Source organism: Haemaphysalis longicornis, unplaced genomic scaffold (genome assembly GCF_048455015.1).
Source record: "Haemaphysalis longicornis isolate Haplotype H1 unplaced genomic scaffold, Haemaphysalis longicornis Haplotype H1 scaffold_9, whole genome shotgun sequence".
NCBI lineage: Eukaryota > Metazoa > Arthropoda > Arachnida > Ixodida > Ixodidae > Haemaphysalis > Haemaphysalis longicornis.
This window is the reverse complement of record NW_027526460.1, coordinates 148318636-148345994: the sequence shown is the minus strand read 5'-3', so window position 1 is coordinate 148345994 and position 27359 is coordinate 148318636. Positions and strand designations below refer to the sequence as shown.

The following is a 27359-nucleotide window of genomic DNA, read 5'->3' as shown; positions in this document are numbered from 1 at the left end:
ACCATAGCTTATATACATATAAGAGTATTGTTGAATACATCGTTTTATTTCTAACGCCTTATTACCACCATGCCTTTGTTTAAAAAATGAGTGAACGTAATATTATTTTTTCCTCGACTATAACTCCGACAACAGCTACGTAATTGAGCGGCTTCACTGAGGGAAAAAAACCAGTAGCTTTATAACTCAATTACGATAAACTTGTAATTTTTTTTGCATTGTACATCCGTGTTTTCTACTACGCGTGCTGATAACGCAGGGCACATAATGTCTTATAAGCAATGTGCTACCTAAAGCACCTCCTCTACTCCGCCGGACGTTTCCGTCCCGGCATCATCTCCGTTTCGCGCAACTCTGGTGTGTTTACTGTGTTCGTGATTTGAAATACCCAAAGGGTATCAGGGTTTCAGGCTATCATGACGCGCTACAACTCAAATCGCATGAAACCTAAAAGTGCGCTTCCCGAAGTGTACCTTCTTGCAGTGATATTAGAACTCTTAATTATTTTTCTGGATGTCACCATGAACTATATACTGGTCATTTAATTGATGGGAGTTGACTTATAACAAAAAGCAAAAACAGTTTACTCGTACGAAGTATTTTCAGCAGCAATCACGCACTCCAGCGCAGCGTAGCCGAATGTGAGCGACGTGGGATCGTGGCTCATTGACATCGCTGAAGGTCACACTCTACACTTCTGTGAAAAAGAATGTTGTTACCTAGTAGAATACATGAAAAAGTAGTGTACAGAACTTTGAGAAAACAAATCAATGAAATGGGATCGAGGAGCTATCCTTAATAAATAAATTCAGGAGAAACAGGTTCAAAAAGAAACTGAACGGCTTTGAAACCAACCTATAAATTTAAACAAGCGCTTATGAAATTAACTACCGCCCCAATCTTGGTGAGAGGGAAGCCGGTTCAACGGAAGCCACTGCGAATAGCTCTTTAAATTGGGGTTGGTAATTTAATTCCAATCGCTCTACGGAGTTATAGCTGTCGATATGTAAGTATTGTCTGTATTATGATCTGCCACAGCGCGATTCGACACTTCTGATACCTCTCATCGGGCGTGGCTCGCTACATTGAACCCCCCACCCAACGGAACGCAGGGGCGCATCACCCCCGCTGGACTGGCGGCATTAGGTGATTTTTGTGCAACTGAGCTGCACCGGGGACCATTATACCTCGGCCAAACTGGGCGCCACTTAGTCAAGTTCCCACAGAAAAATATATTTTCACCCACGCCCTCACTCACACTCACGATCAGCAGTCGCCCTCACCACTCGCACTCGCTCGCACTCACGCTCACTACTCGCCGTGACCACTCGCACTCACTTGCGCCCACGCTCACCGCTCGCCGTCACCGCTCGCACTCACTCGCGCTCGCCATTCGCCGTCACCACTCACCCTTGCACTCACCACTCGTCACCGCTCGCCCACGAGTGTGTGCAGCAAACTCTCCATGGGTTATGAAAGGAAATAGTATCAGTGCATTACGGTGTCAGAGGTTCATCCAAATCATATTCCCAAATCATCACTCTAGCAGAGAATTATTTTTAGGGTCCCCATCACGGGAGCTCAGTGACGATGGTATTTCCGAAGCTCAAAGCAACCCGCCATTAACAACCATCACAGCGAGCGGCTCCTGCGACGAATAGCCAACACCGAGTATACAGTAGCGTTCGGGATCGGCGACTTTTCACTCGTCAGCGGCAGATGAAGGAGGCCAAGTTGCAAACAGGCCCAAATTCTCCCTCAAAATCCACCCATTACCTCGGTGGAACTCGTCTGTGCCCCTGTCCGTGCAGGGCTAGAAGGGAATGAGGCGGTACACATGGCGGCCCGAGAGCTTACACACCGGGCCGGCATGAACCCCTTGCCCCACCATGGCACCAGGTCCACCAGAAACAAACTAATAACTTTTAACGACATCACAGAGCTGTCTCTCCCGTCGCCTCTACCCACCAGCCCATGCATCTCTTCACAGCATAAAGTATAGAGACTCCTTCAAACGGGAGCCTTCCCAGCGAGATCCCTTCTCTATCACATTCACCCGTCATAAGTGTGGCGTCCCACAAGGCAGTATTTTGGGCCCGTTTCTTTTTAACATGTTTATCAATGATATTGTGCATGCTATACCCTTCGCGAAAATTGTATGTTACGCAGACGACACGAGCATATTTCTAGCTGGAGATAATACAGGCGAATTGACAGAACAAGCAAATGACGCACTAGACAAACTTGATAACTGGACACGAAAGAACGCATTACAGATAAATAGTTCAAAAACGAAAGTCGTCATCTTTAGAGGAAAAAAACAAAAAAAATCACATTAACAAGAGATATATGTTTTCAGCGTACTCCCCTAGAAATAGTGCCATCGATTAAAATATATTAGGCGTTATGATAAATCAAGAACTGTCCTGGGACGACCATGTAACCTATCTTGGTAGCAAACTGTCGCAGGTAATAGGCATTGTTCACAGAAACCGCGAGATGCTGCCGCCGAACGTGATGATCCTAATCTACCAGTCTTTATTTTATTCTCACCTAAACTACTGTCACTTAGTTTGGGGCACTACGACACAAGAAAACTTACACAAATTGCATGCCTACAAAAGAGCTTCTTACGCGTAATGGAAAACCTTCCTCGGTGGCACACAACAATCGAACTTTTTGCAAAGCACAAAATTGTGCCTGTAACTAAACTATATGACCATCGTCTGTGTCATTCCTTCATGCGTGAAATTAATATAGTACATTTCTACTTCGTAAGATTGCTTTGCCAGAGCCGCGAAAACATATAAGCAGAACAAGAAATACAGATTTATATGACGTTCAAACATACCGAACAAGTTATGGCACGCAAACCGTGGAAAACAAGCTTCCGCGACTGCTAAATAGCTTCGGAGCTAAAAGCACACCCCTTGAAAGATTCACAAATAGAGAGTTATCATTTTTTCTTTCATAATTTATGTTATCTCTTCGTGTACTTCCTTTGTGTACTTCCTTTGAATATGTGTACTTTGAAAAAGTGTACTTCAAAATGTACTTTGAAAAAGTGTACTTCCTTTGAATGTCTTCTGTTGTTTTTGTGCAAATACAAGCTATTGCAGCTTTTTATTCCTAACTTTTTGTTTCACTGTGCATCTTCTTTTTTCATTTTTTTCTTTTCTTTCTCTTTTACTTTTCTGTAGTGGGTTGTAACAAGGCTTAGAAATGTTATCCCAGTGTTCCTGTGTATTGGTGTTGTGTACATTTGTTTTTTTTTTTTGTTTTTTTCCTCATCTTGATTCTTGCTGTTCGCCAAGTTAGGGGTCAGCAGCTTCAGTCAAGCTGTTTTTTGGAGCGTTTACTGGAGCTTTCTTTTGAGCTTTTGCAGCTTTTACTGCGGGCCTCTGTCATGATGTAATGATGATGAAATAAACGTATTATTATTATTTTTTTTTCTTTTTTTGTGCGCCAGCATCAAGACCTCTGGGTTGTTCCTGGGCACGTTAAATAAATGATTGATTGATTGATTGATTGATTGATTGATTGATTGATTGATTGATTGACTGATTGATTGATTGATTGATTGATTGATTGATTGATTGATTGATTGATTGATTGATTGATTGATTATTATTATTATTATTATTCCCCTCTCCTGAATGTCCCCTTTGTGGTGCGTATGCATCGCTCACCCATTGCATGTGGGAATTCCCTCAAGATCCTTTCCCCCCAATCACCAGCAACGAACAGTGGGAGGAGGCGCTGGGCAGCTCCATATCTATTCCCAATAAAGTTTTCTCCCCCCTCCATCCTCCCTCCCTCCCTCCCTCCCTCCCTCCCTCCCTCCCTCTCTCTCTCTCTCTCTCTCTCTCTCTCTCTCTCTCTCTCTCTCTCTCTCTCTATCTCTCTATCTCTCTCTCTCTCTCTCTCTCTCTCTCTCATCGTCTGGTACGCCGTTCTTTCCTAAGAGCGTCGTAAGACTGAAAATTCGCAGCTCGCGGACGCTAGTTACAGACTTGGCCGACTGTACAAGCGAAATAGTGGCGATCAGCGCGGTAATGCCCGCGAATGGCCCGACTAGCGCGAGTGCACTCGCGAGTGGTCAGCGGGGCTCATGGCGAGTGGCGCTTGCACACGCGAGTGGTGAGCGGGGCTCACTGCGCGTGGAGCTCCCACTCACTCGCACTCACACTCGCCAGTCCGAAACGATGGCGAGGCTCACTCACCACTCACTCATGAGTGGTGAGTGGGTGGTGTGTGATGGCACTCAAGAGTGAGCCTGCCGACCTATGCCCGGGACGCAGGCACGCTGGTGCTCGCAGCGCGGTTTTGTGTATCAGGAGAGGGTAGGGGGGCTTCTCATTTGAGATTTTCGACAGCATAATGATCATAATTTGAGCCTCCGAGCTTTGCGATTTGTTCACAGGTACTTACAAATGAAGCGCATAAGGCAACATCGCTGATCAGAGTTGATTCGATGGCTACACGGCCTACTTGGCACAAAGATCACGTTTTTTTTTAAAATACTGAACGCCTAGAACAAGGGCCGGTAACTCTGAAGACTATTTTAGGACCATGGACTAGCCCCTCAAAGCAGCGTCAGGCTCTGAAAAGTTTGTGTTCCTATTTGGAGGACATCGTTCACATTTTAAAATTGCGAAATCTGTAACGTAATCTGAAAAATAGTCCGTCAAGCACGTGATGATTCAAGCACGTGATCTTTCGTCATTGAAAGATCGCAAGAACGTTATCTTTGGAGGTCGCTCGCAACATAGTTCTAAGGCGTATTTGCAGACAGTCCTGCGTACTGTTTGACGTTCTTAATCTGTACATAGCCTATAATAACTCAGTGGTGCTTTCCCCTCAGCTTCGCTGGTCATTTAGACGTGCATACTCTACAGGATGGGTCATCAACCATTTCATGTTTGTTTGCCGCTTTTTACTGCGCACTGCAAGACAGACCTGCAAAGTTTGGTCATGTCTAATGCAACATTTTTGTTGGCCACCACCCCATTTGGAGTGTATCTTAAGACAGGATCCACAAATACCCACCAGAAGTGACGGGCATAAAATTCGCTCAGTTTTAGCACTAACCGTGACCACAGATTCTTCCAAGGCACTTACCGTACGATTCGCGACCCCATCCGGCAATCCTCCCCTCGCGGCCTGCCATGTCCTCGGCGTCGATCGGAAGGCATATGGGCCGCTGGAAGTCGTTGAACGGGACGCTTTCCGCCAGGACGAGCACGGCGACGTCGTTCACCAAGTTGCGCTTCATGTAGGCATGATGCATGGCACAGTACTCAACCCTGATGAAGGGACCTTCAGTGAGGCGGTGAACACCGGTCTTGACTCTCAGCTCCTTCTGGCTGGTGTGCGGGAAGAAAAATTGGGAGCACAAGGTAAATACAAGTCGTTACGACGTATTTCAGTACCAATAATTTTCTCAGCACAGTATAGCTTTCTCAAAAACGCAAACTTCGCCATACATAGATAAATCGTAAATTGTGCTCATCAAAAGCGCTTAGGCGCTATTTGCGCAATTACCTGTCATAACAAGCGGTCAGCCCTTAAACCGAACATCGGCAGGCAACTTAAGGCCACATAAAATTGATCTAGTGAGATGCATGGATCATTTTCTCGATATGATGTTTCCGGCCCACCAAAACACATTCTTACAGCTATAGGCTTCGACCTTGTTTCCAATCACGCGAATAAAGAACCGTTTTGAGTAGTCTGTTTTCTGCTTTATAAGCTGTTTTCTGGGCTTATAATAGCCAGTGTTTAGCGGAATATTCATCCACAAGGAAGTGAGATTTAATCCAATCGATCCGGGCGCAGTCAATGTCAACATATCAACTTATTCCGGATAAAGTTAAAGCGCCCCCCCCCCCCCCCTTCTTAAAAAAAGTGATAAGTGGGTTGCGTTGCATTCATGGTGGTTGGAGTGCGAAACGCCATTACGCATGCAATTGCAATGTGCCGAAATGACACACGTTTTTAAGACTAAGACGTGGTACCACGGTTGAACTCGTAAAAATGGGCCTCAGACAGGAAGGCATCAACTACAAAAAATCGCGCGCCCGCAAAAACAAGGGCCCCTTCGCGCATATGGGCAAGAAAGAATGAATGCATAAAGCTTTATTGCGAAACTACCAACCGGGTTAGGTACCCTCAGTTCAGGGCACCTCTAACAAATTTCTTTACGAAATCTGCAAGGCGGCGTTGGTCGTTTAGGGCTGGTGATTGGAGTGCTGCTCTCCCTCCGGGGAACGGGCTGCATCCTTTGAAGATGTGGTCTTGATTGAGGGCCTTGAAGCACTTTGGGCAGCTGGGGGTTGGCGTTCCGTTGTAGAGGGCCACTCTGGCTGGGGTTAAGAGGGTACCCATTTGCGCTTGCCTAAAAAGTACTTGTTCGTGTTTCGATAGTTGTGGATGTGGGCGAACGTACGAGTTAGGGTGATGGCGGAGGTCTTGAAGAGTAATGGGTTTCGGGGGCGTAGGTTCCTGGGGTTGGCTGCGGCTGCAGGGAGCCCGGAGAGCGGTGTCACGGGCGAGCTGGTTGACTCCTTCATTGCCCTGCAGCCCGGCATGACCAGGCACCCAGTAAATCCTTACGTCTCCTTTGATGTTTTGAAAGAGGCTGTGTGCGCTAAGTGGAATGTTATTGTGTAGTATGCGGGTGCATGCTTCTTGTGAGTCAGTATAGATGTTAAGGGGACTGTGTGGGGATGCATGGTGGACAATGGCTTTTCCGATAGCGTAGGTTTCTGCTTCTGTGCTGTTAAGGCAGGGGCATATGTCGGAGGAGGAGAAGCGAGCCTCGCACGTACTTACTGCCCAGGCCCAGATGTTCTTAGTAGGGTGGCATGCCGCATCCGTGAAAACATGTTTTTCATCAAGGGCTCTAGTGATCTTTTTCGAAAAATATTTGGCTCGGATTTGTCGTCTTTCGTCGTTTTTGCGAGCCGCCATGTGCCTAGGTATTGGTGCTACAGTGATGCGGGCATGGTCTTCGCGGGGAATGGCTAGGTTTGCCGTGATTGCCTGATGAGCGGAAAATCCCAAAGAACTTAATAATTCCCTGCCTGGTTTGGTCTTCCGAAGCCGTATTAGTTGATTGTGCCGATGGGCCGCGATGATTTCCTTGCACGTAACATAGAGCCCCGTGTTCTCTATGTGGGTGTTCGCCGTGCAGATAGGAACACGTAAAGCAAATTTAGTCGTCTTTCGAATGAGAGCGTTAATCCTCTCGTGATGTTGATTTGTGAGAGTGCAGTATGGTAGCGCGTATCTAATTCGGGAGATAATAACAGCATCCTGTAGTTTTAGTAGATCAGCTTCCTTCAGGCCGTGGTTTCGATTTGCAATTCTTCTGCAGACACTGAGTAATTGCGCTCCTTGTCTTAATATATGCGCTACCGCAGAGTCTGCTTTGCCATTGCTTTGGATGTGTAGTCCCAGTATCTTAATCTCCTTGCTGGTTTGGATGGGTTGGTTGTCTAAGTGCAGTTGAATACTTGGAGGATTCCAACGTGGGTGGTGAACTGGGAGGAGTTGGGACTTTTCAGGGCTGCATTGAAGACCGATTTCTTTGGCGGCTGAGCTGATGGCGAGAAGGGCTGTTTGTAGAGTGTCTTGAATTTGTCCTGGGGAGCCTTTCGAGGTCCAAATCGTGATGTCGTCCGCATATATGAGGTGTTGGAGGTCGGGTATATTCTTCAAGGCTCTGTGTATTCTTAGCGTGGCCAACGTGAACAGTGTCGGGGAGATCACTGCTCCTTGGGGAATTCCTCGTTGTGGGTGTGGGATAGTAGGCGTTTGGTGGTCTCCTACCCGCAGGGTCAGTTTGCGTTCCTTGAGGAAGTCCCGGATGTAGTTATACATCTTTGGCCCACATTTTGTAGCCTCCAATTCGCGTAGAATTGCATCGTGGGCTATGGTATCGAAGGCTTTCTGTAGGTCCACTGCCACGATGGCTTTGAGTTGCGCCGAGCTGGGATCCTTTGTGACGTCTTCATATAGGGCCAGCAGGGCGTCCTGGGTCGACAGTTTGGGCCGAAAGCCAAGTAAATTGTATGGGAGGTGGTGAGCGTCTTCCAGGTGGTCCTGAAGTCGTCTAAGAGCCATCCTCTCTAATAGTTTTCCCGCATTGGAGGTTAGAGTGATGGGTCTGAGGTTTGTGGTGGTGATGGGTTTTCCGGGCTTTGGTATGAAGACCATCTGGCCCGTTTTCCACTCCTCGGGGAGCGGAATTTTGCCTGCCCAAACGTCATTAATTTTTTCTAGGAGAAATTCCTGATAGGCATCGCTAAGGTTACGGAGGGCTGGAGTGGTGATCTGATCAGGCCCCGGGGTTTTGAAGCCTTTGCAGGTGTTGATGGCCGCTTTGAGTTCATTCATTATGAAGGGTGCATCCATGTATTCGTTTTCAGGACCTTGATAGTCTACATACTTGGGGGAGGCCATTGGTGGAATATGTTTTTGCCGGATTTCTGTAAAGAGGTTTTGAGGCTCTTCGTGTTCATTGACCAGTTGGGCTATTTTCTGAGTGCCCACTCTCTTGGAAATTGCTGGATTGAGCAGGTGTCTAAGTAGCTGCCATGTCTTCTTCATACTAAGCGTTCCTTGAAGGCTGTCGCAAAGATCCGACCATTGCTGCGCTAATAATTTTGAAGTATATTGATGAATGTAATTGTTCAGTTTGTTGATACGATTACGGAGTGAGCGATTCGTTTTGTTCCTTTTCCAGCGTTTCGTTGGGCTATGCCGAGCTTGCCAGCAGTGAAGTAAATGTTTGTCTGCAGCGGGTTCCCCTTCGTATTGTACTGGATATTGCGTAAATTTTTTCCACGCCCGTTTGAGCTGATCGGTCCACTCTGTGATGTCTTTTGCTGAGACTTGCGAGCGGGTGGCTCTGACTTTGTCCCAGTCGGTGAGTTGTTGTCGCCTCCACTTGATACGAGGTGGTGCAAAGTCGATGTCTATTAGGATCATGTTATGATCACTACCAAGATGTTCTTGTGTGTTGTACCATCGGATGTGTAGTCCTGCAGTGGAGAACGTCAGGTCGGGGGACGTATCGCGCTCTACCGAGTTCCCGTGACGTGTGGGCTCATGGAGGTCGTTGTGCAGCACGTACTGATTGGCGGTGGTGTGTTTCACCAGTAGTGCTCCTTTCTTCGTATCTCTGATGTATCCCCAGGAGGTGTGGGGCACGTTGAAGTCGCCGAGCAAAAGAGAGCACAGAGGCGACTAGCCTAGATATTTAGTATAGGCGTAGGTTCTGTGATTCATAGCTGGGACTTGAATAAGGGCTTAGAAATGGCATGCCCGATGCTCCGATTTTGTTCCGGTATAAGTGGCCGGGGCCACTACTAATTTCTGCTAATAAGGACATATTAGTATAAATCAAGAAGAAATGTACGTGGGCAGGGCATGTAATGAGAAGGCAAGATAACCGTCGGTCATTAAGTGTAACAGGCTGGATCCCTAGAGACGGCAAGCTTGGAAGGGGGTGGCAGAAAGTTAAATGGGCAGATGAGATCAAGAAGTTTGCGGGGATACATCGGTCGCAGTTAGCACAGGACCGGGATAATTGGAGAATAATGGGAGAGGCCTTTTCCCTGCAGTGGGCGTACATAGATGGTGATGGTGAGGAAGTGGCCGGGCGTAGCGAGGGGGGGGGGGGGTGCTTCTTGAGTCCTCCTTCTACCCCCTCCGCCGAAATTTTGCCGGGCTGTCATGCACAACGACGAAGGAAACCGCCTGCGCCGGAAACCATCTTCGGATTTTGTCTAAAACCCCAGGAACCCTCCCCGGAAAGCGCACCTACTCCCCCTTGGGGGCCCATTTCCCTCCTGGCATGCCAAACGCGTATCCAAGGCTTCATCCTCGGGGGTGTTCTGCGAGCTCGCAATCCGCGCCGCGACGGAGACTCGCAGCTCAGGACAAACAATAGGAGATTCGCGGGCGAAGCCGCGGGTACCATGCCTTAGTGTGTGTGAATCTTGTTTCCTGCAGGGCATTCTTGCTTGCTTTCATGAGTCCTCTTTTAAAGAGTTTGCAGTAATTTTTTTGCCGTAGTTATTTTTTCTCCACCCGGACCTACGAGACTACGAGCGCGCATGGCGGGCGCTCGCTCGGCTGCGTCATCCCACTGTTATAGTGCCTAGAATCACTGTCCTACCTCCTGTCCTGTTCCCGAAAGCCTCGGCCGGCTTGCAAGTAATCGGGCGGGGCGGGATTACCGCGCACTCCTCTCTCAGGTTCTAAGCGCCTAAAGCCTGTTCTACCGTTGTGCATCGTACGAATTTACCTGCGAATACGCTGCTTCGGTACCGTTCGTGTGGGAACGCCATCTATTGCCACAGCTATAAAAATGGGTCATTGTGCCGCACGAGCGGTGCCGCCACAGAGAATATCCAGGAAGATTCGCATTATGTAGAGCGGGCTCTCTGTATAAATGTACGCTTTCTTGCAAGTGACATTTTTAATGCCCTGATCAAAATATAATCTTACTTTTTTCACCACAAGTGTACATTATCAGGCATTTTTGTGTGACTAATTTTGGTGCAATTACCCGCAGTACACGCGGCGTTAAGATTTGTACGTAATTGTCGCACATGTGCAAGTCTGGAGAAAAGATTCCTGGATAAGAAAGCGACTTTAAAATAAAACGTCCACCCCGAAGCTTGTTTGATTCGTGCTTTTCACATTTATTATACCCGCTGCATGCAATCCTTGGTTTGTTTTAGATTTATGTAGTTCTTTACCTTTATCTTTTTTGATTCCATGTTTGTTAAGCATATACATATGCTTATATTTGTTCTACAGTTCTATATTTCTTTAAGTCTCATTTACTTTATTGTAGACAAACAGAAAATTTCAAGCAATGATACCAATTCTGATTGATTGCTTGATTATGGTGTTAAACGCGCCCAAACTGCACAGGTTATGACGCGCACCCTAGTGGAGGGCTCCAGATTAATTTTGACCACCTGCAGGGGGTCTTTACCGTGCGCCGAAATTTCGAACACAAGGGCGTTTTTGCTTTTCGCCTCCGTCAGAAAATCGGCCGCGGTGGGTGGGAAAGTGATAGCAATTATGCCACAATTCTCGGAATACACGAATGATTTTTTATGAATAAGTATTTTATTTTGGTTGTTCTTGACAGTACGTATGGTTCAATCATTCGCCCGCAACGTGTAACGTATATTACTATCAGTTAATGTATTAAGGGTTATAATATAATATATTTTATATTATAACATATAATATTTATAAATAATTATTATTTCTCTCATAATAATATATTAAAATAAATGCATAATCGTAATTATGTATTTATTATACATATTTTAATCACTTTAAATATGGTCTTACATTGAAACCACGCCAATAGGATTGTCCAGCAGATGATGTACGGGCTTTATAAACACAGTCTCAAGTTGTCGGGCGTCGGCCAACTGCGAAGCTCCCGCCTTCGCACCTGTCGGAGCTACGCCACCGGGCATGCAAGTCCTTTTCAAGTGTCAATTTCCTCTCCGCGCCACGGAACTCGAATTCCGAAGCGCTTCACAAAAATCGTATTTAGCCGTTACTCACCAAGGAGCCATTATGCGCATGGCGTGCTTCTCAAGCTTTCGAATATGGATGAGCTATCTACCGTGGCGCTCCAGGCGTGGCACGATTTTTCTTTTCAAGTGTATTTATTCAAACTTTGACTGCCCTTGTCTCGTGAGCGCAGCTCATCTGCGGTGCCAAGCAGACCACTGCGCCCGCATGGCAGCTTTCACGTATATAGAACTCTGAGCCTGGCACCAGCTAACCGATGCCAACAGGCGTTTAACAGCCGGTTTTTTTTTTCATTCTAATGACATTTTTGCAATGACTGAGTTTCCTTTAGGCGCTCTGTGAGAAATATGATATCTTGATTACGCGTATTGTGGAGTGGCCTTATCTGCAGCCTTCGCTCTGTTGTTCGTCTTACATTAAAAAGACCCCTCCACCCATGCTTATCTATGTTCAGTTATGCATACTGTACACACGGTTTACAAACTCTTGTTTAGAAGTCTTTTTTTTTCTTCTTTGTTTACATTCTACTTCTGTGCACCTCTACACATTTATTTTGACCCATTTCCGACTTAGTACCCTTTGCGTTGTCTGTTTGTACGCCTTATATTCTTCATGTACCAAGTGCATTACCCGAGAAGACGCAACGCTGCTGGTGAACACTCACAATAGTTAAATGAATACCTCTAAAACATCTATAAACCTTTGTGTTGGGGCGCCTAAAACTGATCATTTTTATAAAATGATGATCAGAACTTACTTTTCGCAACAGTGAGCAGCAGTGAGCACATGGGTGTGAGATATCAGGCTACCCACGCAGATGAACTGGCTGTAGTGGTCGAAGATGGCCACCTGCACCAGAACAAAGGAAAAACACGTGCGGCGCTAAACAAGCGAGGACGAAGACAAGATACGACAGACACAGTCGCCAACTTCCAACTATTTATTCAAATGAAACCACGCTTTTTTATACATGACTTCTCAGAAAAACAAAAACGCGATATAATCAAACTAGCAAGTGTAAAAGCTGGTAACAATTTCCCGTACGCGCAAATACAACATTGCTCATTACATAACAAAATAACTGCGCTTGCCTGAAGAGAACGATCAGGGCAGACCTATAGGAGCCGCGCGAGTAAGCCTCACAAACCAGTCCTGCCTATATTCTCGTCAACCTCCTCATTGTGGCCCAAGGATCAATCATTTTTAACGTCACTTTGCACAATGATGAGCTGTATAAAAGCGACGACCATGAGAGGCACTGGGGCTAACGTGGGGACGGAACGATAGGGTTGCGAATACAATCCGACTGCGCATGAGAGAGTGATGAAGGAGTAGTTAGTGGCACGGCCGCTGGATGAAAAGGTCATTTAATCGAATGGCCGAGCGTGACGCTAGTGTACCGTCTTTAAAGGCCAACTGCACTCAAATTTTTCTTTGTCCAAACTGGATCCATATAAGCTGTCTGTGCTCCTAAAATCACCATGGCGAAATACTAAGCTTCGTAAGCACAGAGAACATGAGGTAGCGTCGTTCAAAGTATCTCCGAGCAGGCGACGTTTGCCCCTGGCGGGGAGTCACCGAAACAAGTTCCGAGCGGCCTGTGACGGAGGTATACCTATCCCCTGGAGCTCGCGCTTCTCCGACGACTTGCACGGCACTCCGCCGGGCGCAGGGACGCGTTCGCCCGGGGTTTCTCTGCTATACCACCGCGCTGTATCGCCGTCGCGATCACATGTTTAAAACTAGCAATTCCCGCCACCTTTTTTTTCAATGCAATAAAGGAGATTAGAAGCATACAAACTATTCACGCACTTGTGAGCGTTCTGGAGTAAGCAAATCTTTTTTTTACTTGAAGATATTTGTACCCCCCCCCCCGCCCCCAAAAAATTATCAGAAACGCGCAATTGCCTTACATTTGTTATTCCTATTGCATCTATCACAGAAAAAAAAAAGCATCTCATAAGTTCTTGACCACTTCCACTTCTGCGTCCAATATTTGCCATATTTGGGCTGGCCCAACGCCACCTCCATCCCTTAGACCTTTCCAAAAATTTGACGACCTAACTGGAGTTGTTGCACACGCGGGTATAAACATTTGTGCGACTTTTGCCTCACTCGGTAAGTGATCCAAGATCAGCCTTGCTCGTGGTAATAGATACATCCGCACAAATATCGGCCATCGCCTAACCAACCTGCTCCTGTCCTAAACAATAAACTAGATTTTTTTTCAATTCCCAAGTTAAGTTAAGTTAAGTTACTTATGTAGATCGTTATATTTAGTTCACATGAAAGTAAGATATTTTCAAGAGCATGTCTGTGGGGAAAGTAGAAAACAGCGGCAGATAACTTTTTTCGTGCTTTAGTTCATCATTTAGCTGTGGAAGCTGGCTCATAATTTCAGACCACTTTTATAGGTAATTCCATTCTCGATGTACAGCAAGGCGAAGAATACTGGCCGGCAATTCGCAAAACTGAAACTGTTTGCACGTAATGTATAGTAAAAATAGTGATTGATCTCCGGCCTCGTGCAGCTTGTTCCCTTCAAAGAGAGCGATGTGATAGCCGAGGCACCGGTGAAGTGAACCAAACCTGCTTTTCGATATCGTACGAGCAAGTAACTTTGTAAATCAGGACCCGCTTTTTTACTCGCAATGCCAAGGACGCAATACCCCGACGCAATACCCCGACGCAATACCCCGACAGTTATTCTGGTGGAAAAATAACTGTCGAACGGTCTACTTCATCTCGATAGACAGTAACGCGATGTCAAAAGTGCGCCTAACCATGTCAAATGCGCCTAAACTGGGCAAACGTTATTCGAAGTTATTCTGTCGAAATAACAGTGCGAAACGCGACTCTACCACGCGCATTTGAGGGCGGCTCTGAGCGGCCGCGTCCGTACCATCACGTGCGTCACGTGCGGCCGCCGGTAATGGCCGCCTTTTCTATTCAGTTTCGGTAGTTTTGGTTCCGAACACACCAATGTCGCGAGCCGTTTGCGTCGCGCGCGTTAACGTTTGAAACGCAGTATTTTGCATTTCGCCCTCTTTCATGTGTACTATTGGGTGGCATTATTTTTAAGTTGTAGAAAATTCGAGTGCAGTTTGAGTGCAAGTTCAGGAAGATTTTGCTGGATAAAAGGTTAGCGTCTCGTTACACAAAAGAGGCAATGGTGCAGTGACAGACCCACGAAGTGTTTGTAGTGTGTTCAGTTGGCGTGCGTATAAATACATCCTTCGCCGCAGTCTGTGTTGTCACGAATCACAGCTTGTGTTGTCAAGAATCAACACTGATTTATTTTTTGCTGAATGATTCGCTCCATAACTGGTTTGCACAAAGTGACCCCACGTCCCGATTTAGGCGGGACATACCCCCGTTTTGCTGCTGGGGTCCTGCCGTCCCGGCAGCCTGCTTCTTGGACCGTGTTTTGTCCCGCCTTCGGCCGAAAATATGAAAGATTCGCAACATGCCATAGCCAGCCAGCTCGTAGTCGCAGCCAGCTTCCCGCAAGCAGCCACTCTGGTCTTTCTCATTTAAAATATGAGATTGGGACAAATGTGAGGTTTGTTCAATAATTGTTCAAATCTCAGAGTAGTACGGTAATCATGCTTTGCGATTCGTCCCCCTAGTTACTTAGCGAGGCGACGTCATCAGCAAATCTGAGGTTACTGAGGTATTCTCCATTAACCCTTACGCCCACTGAGTTGCAACGGTAGATTACAGGTAGAGCATCCGCCTCGCGTTCAGAAGGAGCATGGTCAGAATCCCGGTGCCGCAAAAAATAAAAATAACCAGTTAAAAAATAAATCCTTGTGTTGCTGGAATTGCAGAAGGGGGCCTTGGGAGGGAGCGGCCTGATCCCGGCGACCATTGCCGGTAACGCGCTCCCTCACCAGAGCAGGATTGGCCACCCTGGTGTAGTATTGGCCCCAACCTCCATGAATACGTGGATTAATTAAGGGTCATTATAAGCTGCCTTGTTTTTTTTTTATTGTAATGAATTTTTCCGTACGTTGAACACACGCTCTTAGAAAATCGTTGTCGCCGGCACGAGAACCTCGGGGATCCTACCCATGTACGGCCTTGCTGTAAAATTTTGTTTCAACTAAGGGACGGCTTTCCATGGCACATCCAAAATGTTGTTGGACAATGCGTTTTGCAATACGGCTATTGGAAGATCATGTGCGTCTTGGTATCTTCCCCTCAATGTTTGATCCGGCAAAACGCAGGTTGTCCTGGCATTTTTTCATTGAAGCGCTGCATGCATGCAGCGAAGCTGTTTACGTTTAACCGCCTGTATGCATCCCCTGCGTGCATTCGCAGGGCAGAGAGGAAGGAGGAGGGTTGAGGACCGGTGTTTTACTCGAGCCGGATCTAGAAAAGAAATGGGAAATCGAGTTGGGAGAGAGATGGCTTGGCACAGCAGCAGCCGAAACACGGGAAAACGTAGAGAGCGTGTGACTTGGGCGCTCGCCTCTGCAGGGGGAGAGAGGGTGTCATCGATCGCGACACAGCCGCTTTCTCCGCCAATCACGTGCACGCTGCCGGGCAGCCACCAAGACACAATACTGCCAGGCATTCTTTTGGATCACGTCCTAGTTGATCCTGTTTTGTTTCGTTAATGTGTGCAATCCAATAACACAGAAATATCTTGGCTGGGAAATCCAGCACCATGTGAGCTGGGTTGGAAAAGCACCAACACGCACACGCACAAACGCACCCACGAACTCACAGCACACACTCAATTTCCTACTGATGCTTAGAAATCAGTTTCTCACTGAAACACGAGGAAGGTTCAAACGTGAAAGAAGGTTTAATGCTAAGAAAAGTGCACGTTCGGGACATGTTACCCAGCCCAGAGTCAAAATCGCAACTCACCAGCCAGGGATGCTTGTGCGCGTAATATTCCATCCCACCGACGATCCTTGGAATCAGCATCTGGGGAGTGCCGCATTCAGCCAATTCTGAAAGACACAATGAACAGCTAAGTCGATGTACAGTGGTCGCTGACCTTACTTATGTTAATAAAAATAGGGATAGATCCAATGGAGGGTTATTCAAAGCATAAGAACCGTACATTGGCTCCATTGCGTACAGAGGATTCACCGCAAGTTACCATTTATTGCACATGTAGGCAGCTGTGGGGTAATCGCTGTACACTCTGCGGAAAAATTGTTACGCTTCCTGAAAATACTATTGGCCCGTTCATGTGCCGCTGCTCCCCCTCACCACTCCCGTCATTTTTTTCCAGCCATGCATAAAAGTGAAATATCGAGAGTCGATGATGTCTTTCTACCCCGCGAGCGCCACCAAAACACTCAGTGGCTGTCGCATTACGTGAAATGAGGACACGATGTCACCGCCACGGGTCCCCGCGTCGAGCGAATTTCCACGTGGCGTAGGGGTACAGTAGCGGGAAACATTTTCACGTCAGTGTAGCGCCGGCGCTGCGATGCAGGATATATTCCAACAGTGTACGGAAGCGCAGACTCGCATGCGAGGGCAGATGCGGGTGAGTGCGCAATTCACATTTGTGATGGCTTCGTCATTGCGAGGGAATTTCGTTTCACAACGCGTGTGTGGTGGCGTGGGAAAGGCGTCCACAGTGGTCGTGTGGATAAGCTCCAGCAAATACACGTTGAGGCGTGGAAAGACGTATTTTGTTGTGTTGACGAAAGAAGACTGCAGTGCTTGATTTGTGAACAACAGAAAGGTTGTTCTCTCCAAGAATGATGCGTGCGAATACATGTTTTAATGCTTACCATTCATTAGCTAATTAGCTAGCAGCATGATGATTACGGCTACGGTATACTGAGCTTTTTTCCTGGATCGAACCACCACTGGCGCCATTTATGTTTCTTACACATTATTTATTTATTTATTTATTTATTTATTTATTTATTTATTTATTTATTTATTTATTTATTTATTTGTGTTATCCTCAGGGCCCGAGCGCGTTACAGAGGGGAGTGCGAAATGCACAATAATACAGACAAAAGCAGCGAAACAATAACAATAAACATTACAAATAACAGCTTGTTATGGAAACAGGTTAATGGCTGAACGAAAGTAATCTCATTTCCGATTTCAGCTACGGACCGAGGAAGGCGATTCCAACTTGCACAAGTGCTGGGGACAAGGGAATCCTGAAATAGGTTTGTGTGACGCCATGGGACGTGAACTTTGTGCTGATGGTCGATCCGGGACGACATGTAAGATGGACTGGACAACCTGCTTCTGCAGGATGGGATTACAATGATAAATCTTGTGGAGCAAGCATAAACGAAACACTTTTCTGCGATGTTCAAGAAGAGGCAAAGATAGGCTTTCTTTCATAGATGCAACACTGGGTGTGCGGTAATAATTTGAAAGTATAAAACGCGAGGCTCGATTCTGAACGCTTTCTAACTCGGAACACAGGGACGCCGTGTTCGGATCCCAACCAGTGGCCGCATACTCCAATTTTGGACGAAGTAATGTTTTATAGAGAAGCAATTTCAAAGAAGTAGTAGCCCGTTTAGAGTTTCTCCGGAGATACCCTAACGTACGATTGGCGTTGTTAACAACATAATTGATGTGAGTTTTCCAGGACAGGGTAGATGGTACGTGCACGCCTAGGTATTTATAGGACGGGGCATCTTCAAGTGGAACATTGTTAATAAAGTAACAGAATTATTGGGTCTTACTTCGAGAAATGCGCATGCGTTTACGCTTATTAATATTGAGTTTCATTTGCCAGAGCTCGCACCACTGCAAAACATGGTCAACATCGCACTGTAGTGCTATAGCGTCAGAATAACTGGAAATTTCCCTATATATCACGCAATCGTCAGTGAAAAGGCTGACAGATGAATAAATATTAGTTGGTAAATCATTTATGTATATTAAAAACAGCACTGGTCCCAAACGGAACCTTTTGGAACCCCTGAATTAACTGGAGAAAAAGCCGAATTAGTGCCATTGACATTTACAAATTGATAACGGTTAGTCAGGAAACAGTGCAACCATGCAAATACGTTAGGGTCTAGGTTCAGGTTTGAAAGTATGAAAAGCAATAATTCGTGAGGGACTCTATCAAGCGCTTTAATAAATCGAGGAATATGCAGTCTGTGATGGACCAGCGATCAAGAACAGTATGAAGATCATGCGTAAAGCATATTAGCGGTGTATCACACTAGAACTATTTTCGGAACCAATGTTGAAACTTAGTGCAAAATGAATTACTTTACAAGGAATTTATAATATGAGAATAAATGACGTGTTCTATTGTCTTATAGCACAGGCTGGTTAATAATTATTTGGAGAATGTCTGTCCCCAGACTTGTGCAACGGGACCACCTCCCGATCTTACATTCATTGGGGATACAGGATGTTTCAACCGACTGCGCAAAACGTTTGGTCAAGATAATAGGACAGCACACTTTAGCATTAGCCAAAAATTTTGAGTTTATATTATCAACACCACATGATGAGGAAATGTTCAGTTTACCAATTAAACAGTCAACGCCATAATTATCAAAAACAATCGGTTCCATGGAACATGCATGAGGACTTTCGTAATCAGGGTAGCAGTTGAAATTATTACAAGTCGAAATTGCAGAAGAAAATACAGCATTAAAAACATTGGCACACTCTTCAGCAGGAACTGCTGAATCATCTGAATATTTAAGAGTTACAGCTACATTGGTGCTGTAGGAGACAAGCTCGAAGGCAAAGTATATGGGCAAATCCTTTCCGAACTATAATACAACAGGCTACACGATTCATACACTACATCCTCATCGTTTTGCACTCACGTACTCTTCACCAGATTTGAAGGAAAGCGGAATTACATTAACCAAGAACACAGAATTCACTCATACAAACACTCTCGTCGGAATCTTTTCACCAAAAAGAACAGACATCCTGGGTAAAAACGGCGATGTAGAGCGAAAAAATACCTGAAGGACAAAACCAAAAGGTAAAAAATAGGATTTTGCCTTGCGCTGTCCCGTTATGATCCAAATACTACAAAAACAAAGACGTGCCTAGCGATGTCGGCTCGAATGGCGCCAACAACTGCATTAGGCCCGTTTGAACCGGACTCATCCTGTTAATTCGGGCAAACAACACGAGCTCTCGCATTGTTTGCTCTTTTTCTTGTCACCGTTACCCGAACTCTTTTTTGCTATTAAAACAGAAAGATCGTGGCTCTGCTTCTGTAGTTACCAGGCTGAGCGGTGGTTCTGACATGACCCATGCTCTGTGACTCATATCTCTGCTTCTGTTGGCTTCGCATGGACCATGAATGGACAGCATTTATAGCGTATTATCCTGCAGGGCCTTCCGCTGTAGCGCTGCAGAGTAACGGAAAGAAAAGCCCAAAAAGAAACTGCGACGAGGATCATTAAATTACTTTTGCTGTGCAGTGTTTTTTCCCCTGGTCGCTGCGAAGGCCCTGCCCAAATTTTTTCTAGAAGATGCAGAAGCGGTGGTCGAGAATTTCCAAGTGTTATTTAGAGTTAACCAAGCTATAAGCAGCTTCAGGGAGGGAAAAAAAAACCTGAATGAGAGGGTTCGACCCACCTTGCAATATGCCAAGGCCGGATGTGTGAACCACATATTGGAATGAAACACAACGGCGTAATATCACCATAGCGCATTTTGATTGCTATGCTGAAAGAAAGTTTTCGAGAAAACTAATGCTGTGACAAGAAGAGGAAGTAACTGTTACGTAACGGTTGGGAGCTGTATTCCTGCATAGTCGTAATCAGCGTATTGAGACTCGGGCGACAGGGCAGGGAGCCTGTTTTTGTCCGCGCCACATTCCCTCCCCCCACACTCCATGTTTTAACCAGCGCCAGTAATGATCGCCGCCGTATGTGCAGCTACTGCATGCATACTGGCGCACTGCATGCTGAAGAACAAGCGCGTAATTTGCTTGGATGAAATTGAATTGAATTAAAGTATCGTGTGATATGTCTCCACGGAGAAACTTGAGCTTACCAACGGCATAAGTCAAATTTGCTATCGTGATTAATGTGTGTTGCATTCCAGAAACATATTGTGTGAAGCGTGTGCAGCACGGTTGCCTCTCTTCGATTCTCCCAGAACACTACGAATGGTGTTTTTTTTTTGGTAATACATTGCAAAGATGCTGCACCGCTGATTTTGAGGAACGCTTCTACTTACTTACGGCATGATATCGGAACGTACTTGTCCGTGGCAGCGGGGGGCACCACAGACCCTGCAGTGGAGGAGTGAAAGTTGGCACACATAGGGAAACCTAATTGAGCTGAACACGAACAGAACAAAACACCGACAGTAATATGCAGTTCCCAATCTGGAAGTTTTACCACGACAACCGTGTTGGTTTCCCGGATTAAGCGACGTGCTTATTTTGGCGTACATGTCAGCCACTGTAGCAATACTACCCGCCCCCCGCCCCCTTCCCGAAAGGGGAAAAAAGAAACTATGTTTGGTTTTATTTTCTACACATGGCAACGGTCAACATGAAGGTCACAACCCTAACTGGTGGTGCTATTCCAAGCGCGAATATCTCCCCTTTTTATATATTCTATCTTCTCGGGTGTTATTTTAATTATACTTGCACTTTTACTCGTACCTATAGATATATGCCCAGTGAGTTAGCATATTTACAAAAAAATATTTACTTATTACTTTACTTTTTAATTAGGCACTGAAATCCTGCCTCGGTCGAGTTCTTTTTAGTAGCTGTGAACAAACCTGCCTCTACTTTTAGATAATGTATTTCCGTGAAAGTAACCCCGTTACTTATGGACGTCTTTGCGCACTAGTAGCATCTACTCGTTCTATTCTGCTTGTGGCTTTTTCACAATAATTTACCCGTTTTAGTCTTTGCACCAAAATAAACAATTTTCTCTGAAGTGTTTGATTTCGTTGTGCGGAACTCACTGGCTGGAACCACGTCAAAGCGCACTTTGAAGCCGCGTCCTTCTTCGCAGCAGTCGCTCACAAATTTCAGCTCCAGGCGGTTCGTCTTGGACACAATGGTCCGCGGCCGCGTCTGCCCGCAGTACCTGCAGCAAGACAGGGCACGTTAAAATTCCCTCCTCACGCCGCTAACAATGCAGTTTTCTCGTGTCGCCGCGCGGTTGTCCTTTCACATAGTCTGATCAGCCATCCACGACATTGTCAAATGATCGCATACGCTCAGGATTTGAGTTTGTACAGTCTTGTGGCTATTTCTTGTCACCTGCTTTTTTTTTTCACTAATACTTTCGTAATACGTAGTTTTTGCGATCAAGGTATTACGCGTGTGACCTACAATTGAATTCTGAAACCCTTTCTAATGCTCGCTGTAGTAGACTTCGAGATCCTCCGGCTGCCAAGCCGTCGTTAGAGAGCGGAGAGCACACGTCAAGTTCGAATAAGGGATTTCGAGTGCGTGCCACCGCTTCGTAGATGCTGATGAAACTGATGGCGGTGCCGTGTCGTCTGCTATGCGAGAGAAGGAAGAAGTCCAAAATTCTCACTAGTAAAGTGGTATTTGTTAAAATGACACAACGCCCTGCGCGCTGTCACTGTGCAGGTTCCGCGAAATTCAGGAGTATAGAGTGAAGTCTTCTTCACTTAAAACCCGGACCAGCACACTGAAGGCCCCTCACGACGATTCGATAATTTCGTCGGTCGAGCGCAAAAACGACGAGTGCAGAAAGAAATGACAAGCGCATACGGTTCCCTTTTAGGTTAACAACTAGCCGGGCGCATACTTTTCTCCCTATGCTTCTCACCCCATCGCTGGAGCCATACATACCTATTCTCAGTGGTAATTCTGCTGCAGTCTTCTGTTGCGGGCCCTTTACAACCCATGGCCAGCTCAGCCTAGCGTTTTACCATCGAATACGCTGCAGGCCTGTGTAGACGTGAAAATTTGTGCGGAAGCCCGCACTTCTCGGCGCCCCTACCGAAAAGGCATTATCATTACTACGGCGTTATAGGAGTTTAATAGGGTATAATAATAAATATGGTGTAATGTGGTGCAATATATGGTGTATTATGGCGTAATATCATCATGACACCCACAGCGCTTTATATGTGGCTTCACTTGAAGGTATCATACGGCCCTTCGGTACCGCGATTCCGTAAAGAAATGCCTAAACAATTCTTTGTGCGCTAACGAGGAACCCCTTCTGTCGGTCTTTAACGCTTGGCGCGCGAACTTTGGCTGCATTAGGAAATACTATTCTTGAAAAGTGCTAGGGCATTCGCATTTTGAAATAAGACGTCCTACAGTGCGCATTGCGCTCCAGATGTGACGAAAATGGCACAGCCGCGCGTCGGACTCTGGGTTTTGGCGCCAACATTGCGTCCACGTGCGTTTAGGGGGGTGTCGTAGCGTTGGCCTGTGAGAGAGCGACATCGCGCCGCTGAGGAAAAGACTGCACCTTGCACTTCGAAAGTGCGCAATTCCAAATATCAAACACTCTATATCTCTGCGTGTGCGCTAACTTGAGACGTCAAACTAAGTGTCTATCCACAATCTCACGAGCTGTTGGCAGCACTGTGGAAGGTAGGAGCGCCATGAGCCAATCATGACAGCGCGCACTACATAATTGTGTTCCTACGCGCCTGTCGCCTCCGTGAATCTAACAGGTGGTCTGTTTGAGTGGAAAAGGGTGTACTATACTAGATAACTTTTTTTTATTTTTGTAGCATGTGGCACTTAGTGTCTTTACTACTATTTTTTTGTAAGATCCGCAAACAACGAAGCTTTCTGCCTTGGAAGTCAAGCGGGCCGCAATGTCGTTGTCCAAGCAGTCTGCAAAACGAAAGTGGAAGACGAGAAGAGGTGCTTTCAGGAGCGTTGGGCAACTGCCTTATTTTTTCACGGAATCAAGAGACAAGGTGTTGTACTTAGTCTGCCACCAAACAGTGGTTGTGCCGTAGGAATGTGGTGTTCTACGCCAATTCATGTCTTGCCATCACGAGACGTAGGGTTCTCTGACTGGCAAGGCTCGAGAGCACACCGTAACTCAACTGAAGGCCTCGTTGGGAAAGCAGCAAGGCCTCTTTTAAAAGGCGGCCAATGCAAGTGACGAAATATTAAGGGCAAGCTTCGTTATTTCTGAGCTTATCGCCAAGTCATCCAAGCCCTTCACTCGAGGTGGTTCGCCAAACAGTGTCTGCTTGGAGTTGCTGACGCGGCCTTCCCAGGCATGAAAAATACATTTACAAAATAAGCGTTTCTCCAAACACTGCCGCCCAGAGACATAATGAAATGAGCGAAAATATTAAAAAATGATTAATGAACTGACGCTACGAGTTTGAAGCATTCTCAATTGCACTTAACGAAAGCACCGACATTACAGACACTCCAGAATGTGCTGTTTTTGTAAAAGGTATCACTGAGACCTTCCTGGACTTAATAACACTGAAAGGCACGGCTACAGAGGCGGGTATTTTTTTTTTTTTTTGTTCTTGAAGGAGTGGTCGAACACGCTGGATTATCGTTTGGCTACAGACGGTGCGCCATCTATGGTGGGGTGCAAGAGCGGGCTTGTTGGTCGATTGCAGATGAAGATCGCGGTATTTGGCATCACCAATCCATTCGCCGCGGTTCATTGCATTTAGCACCAAAAAGACGCTGCGCAGCAAGTCTCGGCAATTGAAGGGCGTCATGGGTATTACGTTCAGCGCAGTGACCTTATCCGTTCGAGAGCTCTTAACTACGGCCAAGTTGTATCTTTTTTAGAAGCGGTTGGCAGCGAATATGGTGAAACTTTGTGCCATACAGAGGTGTGATGGCTGAGGCGTGGAAGGGTGCTGAAACGAGTTCTTGATCTCCGAGAGGAAATTGACGCCTTCGTGAAGAGCCAGAACAGGGCAATTGTTGAGCTGCTAGATGATAAGTGGCTTCAATACTGCGTTCCTCACTGGTATCACTGCTATCACTGATCATTTAAGCTGCTTCAACGTTAATCTTAAGTGAACAAACAAACGGACAACAAGAATGTATGACGACATTCGGGCCTTTCAACTTACATTGCAGCTTTGGGAGCGTCAGATGAGACTACAGAAATTTGATCATTTTCTAACCCTGAAGTGGCTAAAGAACATGGATAGACAATCATGTGGTAACTTCGCTGGCCTCCTCCACGATCTCCAAAAAGAATTCGAGGAATTCTCCCAAGACATCCCCAGCCTCGCCGATGATTTCCGAATTTGCTCGTTGCCGTTTTCGGTTCCCGTGGATGACGCCGCGCCCGAGCTGCAGGCTAATACTTCGTTCAAGCAGATATTTCAGGGCGTGAGCGTGCCAGACTTTTACAAGTGTCTTGACGATGCACGCTTCCCGGTGCTTCGTCAACAGGCTGCCAGGATCATTGTCATGTTCGGAAACACCTACTTGTGTAAACACCTGTTTTCTTTGGTGAAGATTAACAAATCAGCTATCCGGTCGAGGATGACTTATCGACTCGAGGATAGTCACCGTGCAACATGCCTTCTCTCGTCATGGCCAAGCAATGCCAGAAATAAAGCCAGCTTCTTTAGAAAAAATAGCAGCAATACTGTGCTTCTCGAGGAATACAATTTTGTGAATTTTGTAAATGGCACTCGCATTATTTTCTCGTTCATTGCGATTTAACGCTTTGTTCTATTAAGCGACACAGGCGTGTCTGGCCTCAAGCATTTTTTGTGAGGCACTCAATGCGGTCAGAATGCGTTGAAGCACCACCGTGGAACAAATATTTTGTATTTCAGAATCGGCGTCCAGATTTTAGTCATCCTTGAGATCGGTATCGATATGTTTCTCGAATACTGGCGCCAAATTCGATTCAGAAATGACCCGGCATATCTACAAGATGTGGGGAAGGACTTGTTTCTTTCAAATAGCAGCGTTAACTGACATTTTGTTGATCCCCTCCCCCTCTCCCGCCTTCGCTTCAACCGTCTTTGCTTTCCCGGTTCTTGCTGGACTAAATTTGGGGACTGCAGCCCGTTAACTGCTGTGAGCTGGCGACCCCTGTCCTAATGTATAAATTGCACATAAAAGTATTTTCCTGACACAGTAACACAGTGTAATGAAGCCGACTTGCAGGAGGCTCAGTGCGTAGCGCTTTATACGAATACATGCGGTCTCATGAAGGGTTGTATTAAAAGCCCCTAGGGAAGTGCTACTTTTACATCAAGCTGCCTACATTTCCTCTGAAAAAATGTATTTTTAGCAATGCATTTGTGTACACTAGTGAAGCGGACTTTAAATGGGTTCGGTGTACCGCAAGGCGCCGCGTAAGCATTTTCTACTAAGTCTTTTTTTTTTTTTCAACTATGCCGCGTATGCAACCAGCCAAGTTGTCCTGCTTGATAGTAACCAACTCCTTGTGGTCAGCCTCCTCCCGTTCTTCACTAACAAGACGAGTGGAATGACGCCCCGATAACGACCCCTGTTGTCATGAGCATTGGCAAATGCCGTTTATCAGCGAACAATTGGGTACAGTGACATGACGCCGCTCTTGCTGAGAAACAAGAGAATCAAGATCACTCTCTTGAAGAGGGATAACGTGTGGCAGTGCCCTGTCAAGTTAGTGAGGAAGGAATGCAGTAGAAGCGTCCTGTGTTTTGGTGTGTTTGATGGCAGCCAGCACAGGTCATCGTGTTTTAGCTTCCACCAATTCATTTGTAAATCTTGTAAATTTGTACACGTGATTTCTTTTTTGAACTGCGATGTCTTTTCCGCTAGTCCTCTCTGTAACTTGTACAATTATTTCCTATCCATAACCACTTTCTTTGTGCCTCCCTGCGTTGCCATTTTGTCGCGCAAGGACCAGGCAAGATCATAATTAAGGAACAGCGCGAAAAAACATGGCACAGGATAACGAGAAACGGGCAGGACAGCGCCATGTCTCTTTCCCATATAAAATAGTTGCGAGTGCTGCGCTGTCCTGTCCATTTCTCGACATCTCGTGCCGCGTCTTATTCGCGCTGTTCTTAGTGATGAGCGCCCACCAATTTGCCCAACTATCTGGTTAGGAAAGAGTTTCTGGCTGATTTCTACAATTTAGTATGGGCTTTCGTGCGCATTTGAACTCGAACGAATGCGAAAAATTTCTTGCCCATTTTCCGCGACCATTAGGTTACACGTCGCTTAGACATTGTTTCTATCGATACATGTAGAATACTTTGCTCGCCACCCCGCACGGGGCACCTTGAGCAATCTTGGTGACGGTACTGGCGATACTGCGGACCCCGAGCCCCCAAACATACGCTGGATCCAACCGTGGCAATGTGTTTATAGGTGGAGGGTTAGAAACCACGAACGGTGGCCGTCGGAGCCCAGGTCAAGCTCCGGCGGATGGGCTCCCTGTCTGTCTACCAGGCAGGGAGCTCCGGGACCTCTTTGGCTACCAGGGTAAGGTCAAAGAAGAAAGTACCCCAGTCTCCCTGCTTTTCAATGTATCATATGGCATTTTCGAAACCCCCCCCCAGACGTGATCGGCCCCCGAAAAGGGGCCGCACCGAAGTTTCCTTTCCACCCCTACCAACTATCAACGTTCCAAAACATGACAACTATCCCCGTTTTTTGGTCCTCGAATCAATAGACAAATCCAAACCCGTCTCCTCCCAATCTGTATTCCTCGTCTCCAAGTTCCTTGAAGGAATCATTGGCAAATCTTTCGAAGCGAAAAAACTACGAACAGGCGAAGTGTTGGTTGAAGTCAAGACGCAGCAGCAAGCCACAAATCTCCTGACCCAAACCCGCATGGCAGATCTGGACATCACTGTCAAACCCCACCGCAGCCTCAACAGCTCGCAGGGGGTGA

At 46.3% G+C, this 27359-nt stretch overlaps 1 protein-coding gene across 1 annotated transcript in view; it reads right to left on the bottom strand.

The window, feature by feature from the left end:
• The window catches only part of LOC144151356 (proclotting enzyme-like), a 73945-nt gene that overhangs the window by 8960 nt on the left and 37626 nt on the right, over positions 1 to 27359 (bottom strand). Inside the window, exons 7-11 of the mRNA XM_077682377.1 lie at positions 21490 to 21614; positions 20750 to 20800; positions 16453 to 16538; positions 12332 to 12423; positions 5122 to 5366 (exon numbers count right to left, since the gene is read on the bottom strand). Coding sequence (XP_077538503.1) covers positions 5122 to 5366; positions 12332 to 12423; positions 16453 to 16538; positions 20750 to 20800; positions 21490 to 21614 — 599 coding nt within the window. The remainder of the gene's footprint in view (positions 1 to 5121; positions 5367 to 12331; positions 12424 to 16452; positions 16539 to 20749; positions 20801 to 21489; positions 21615 to 27359) is intronic.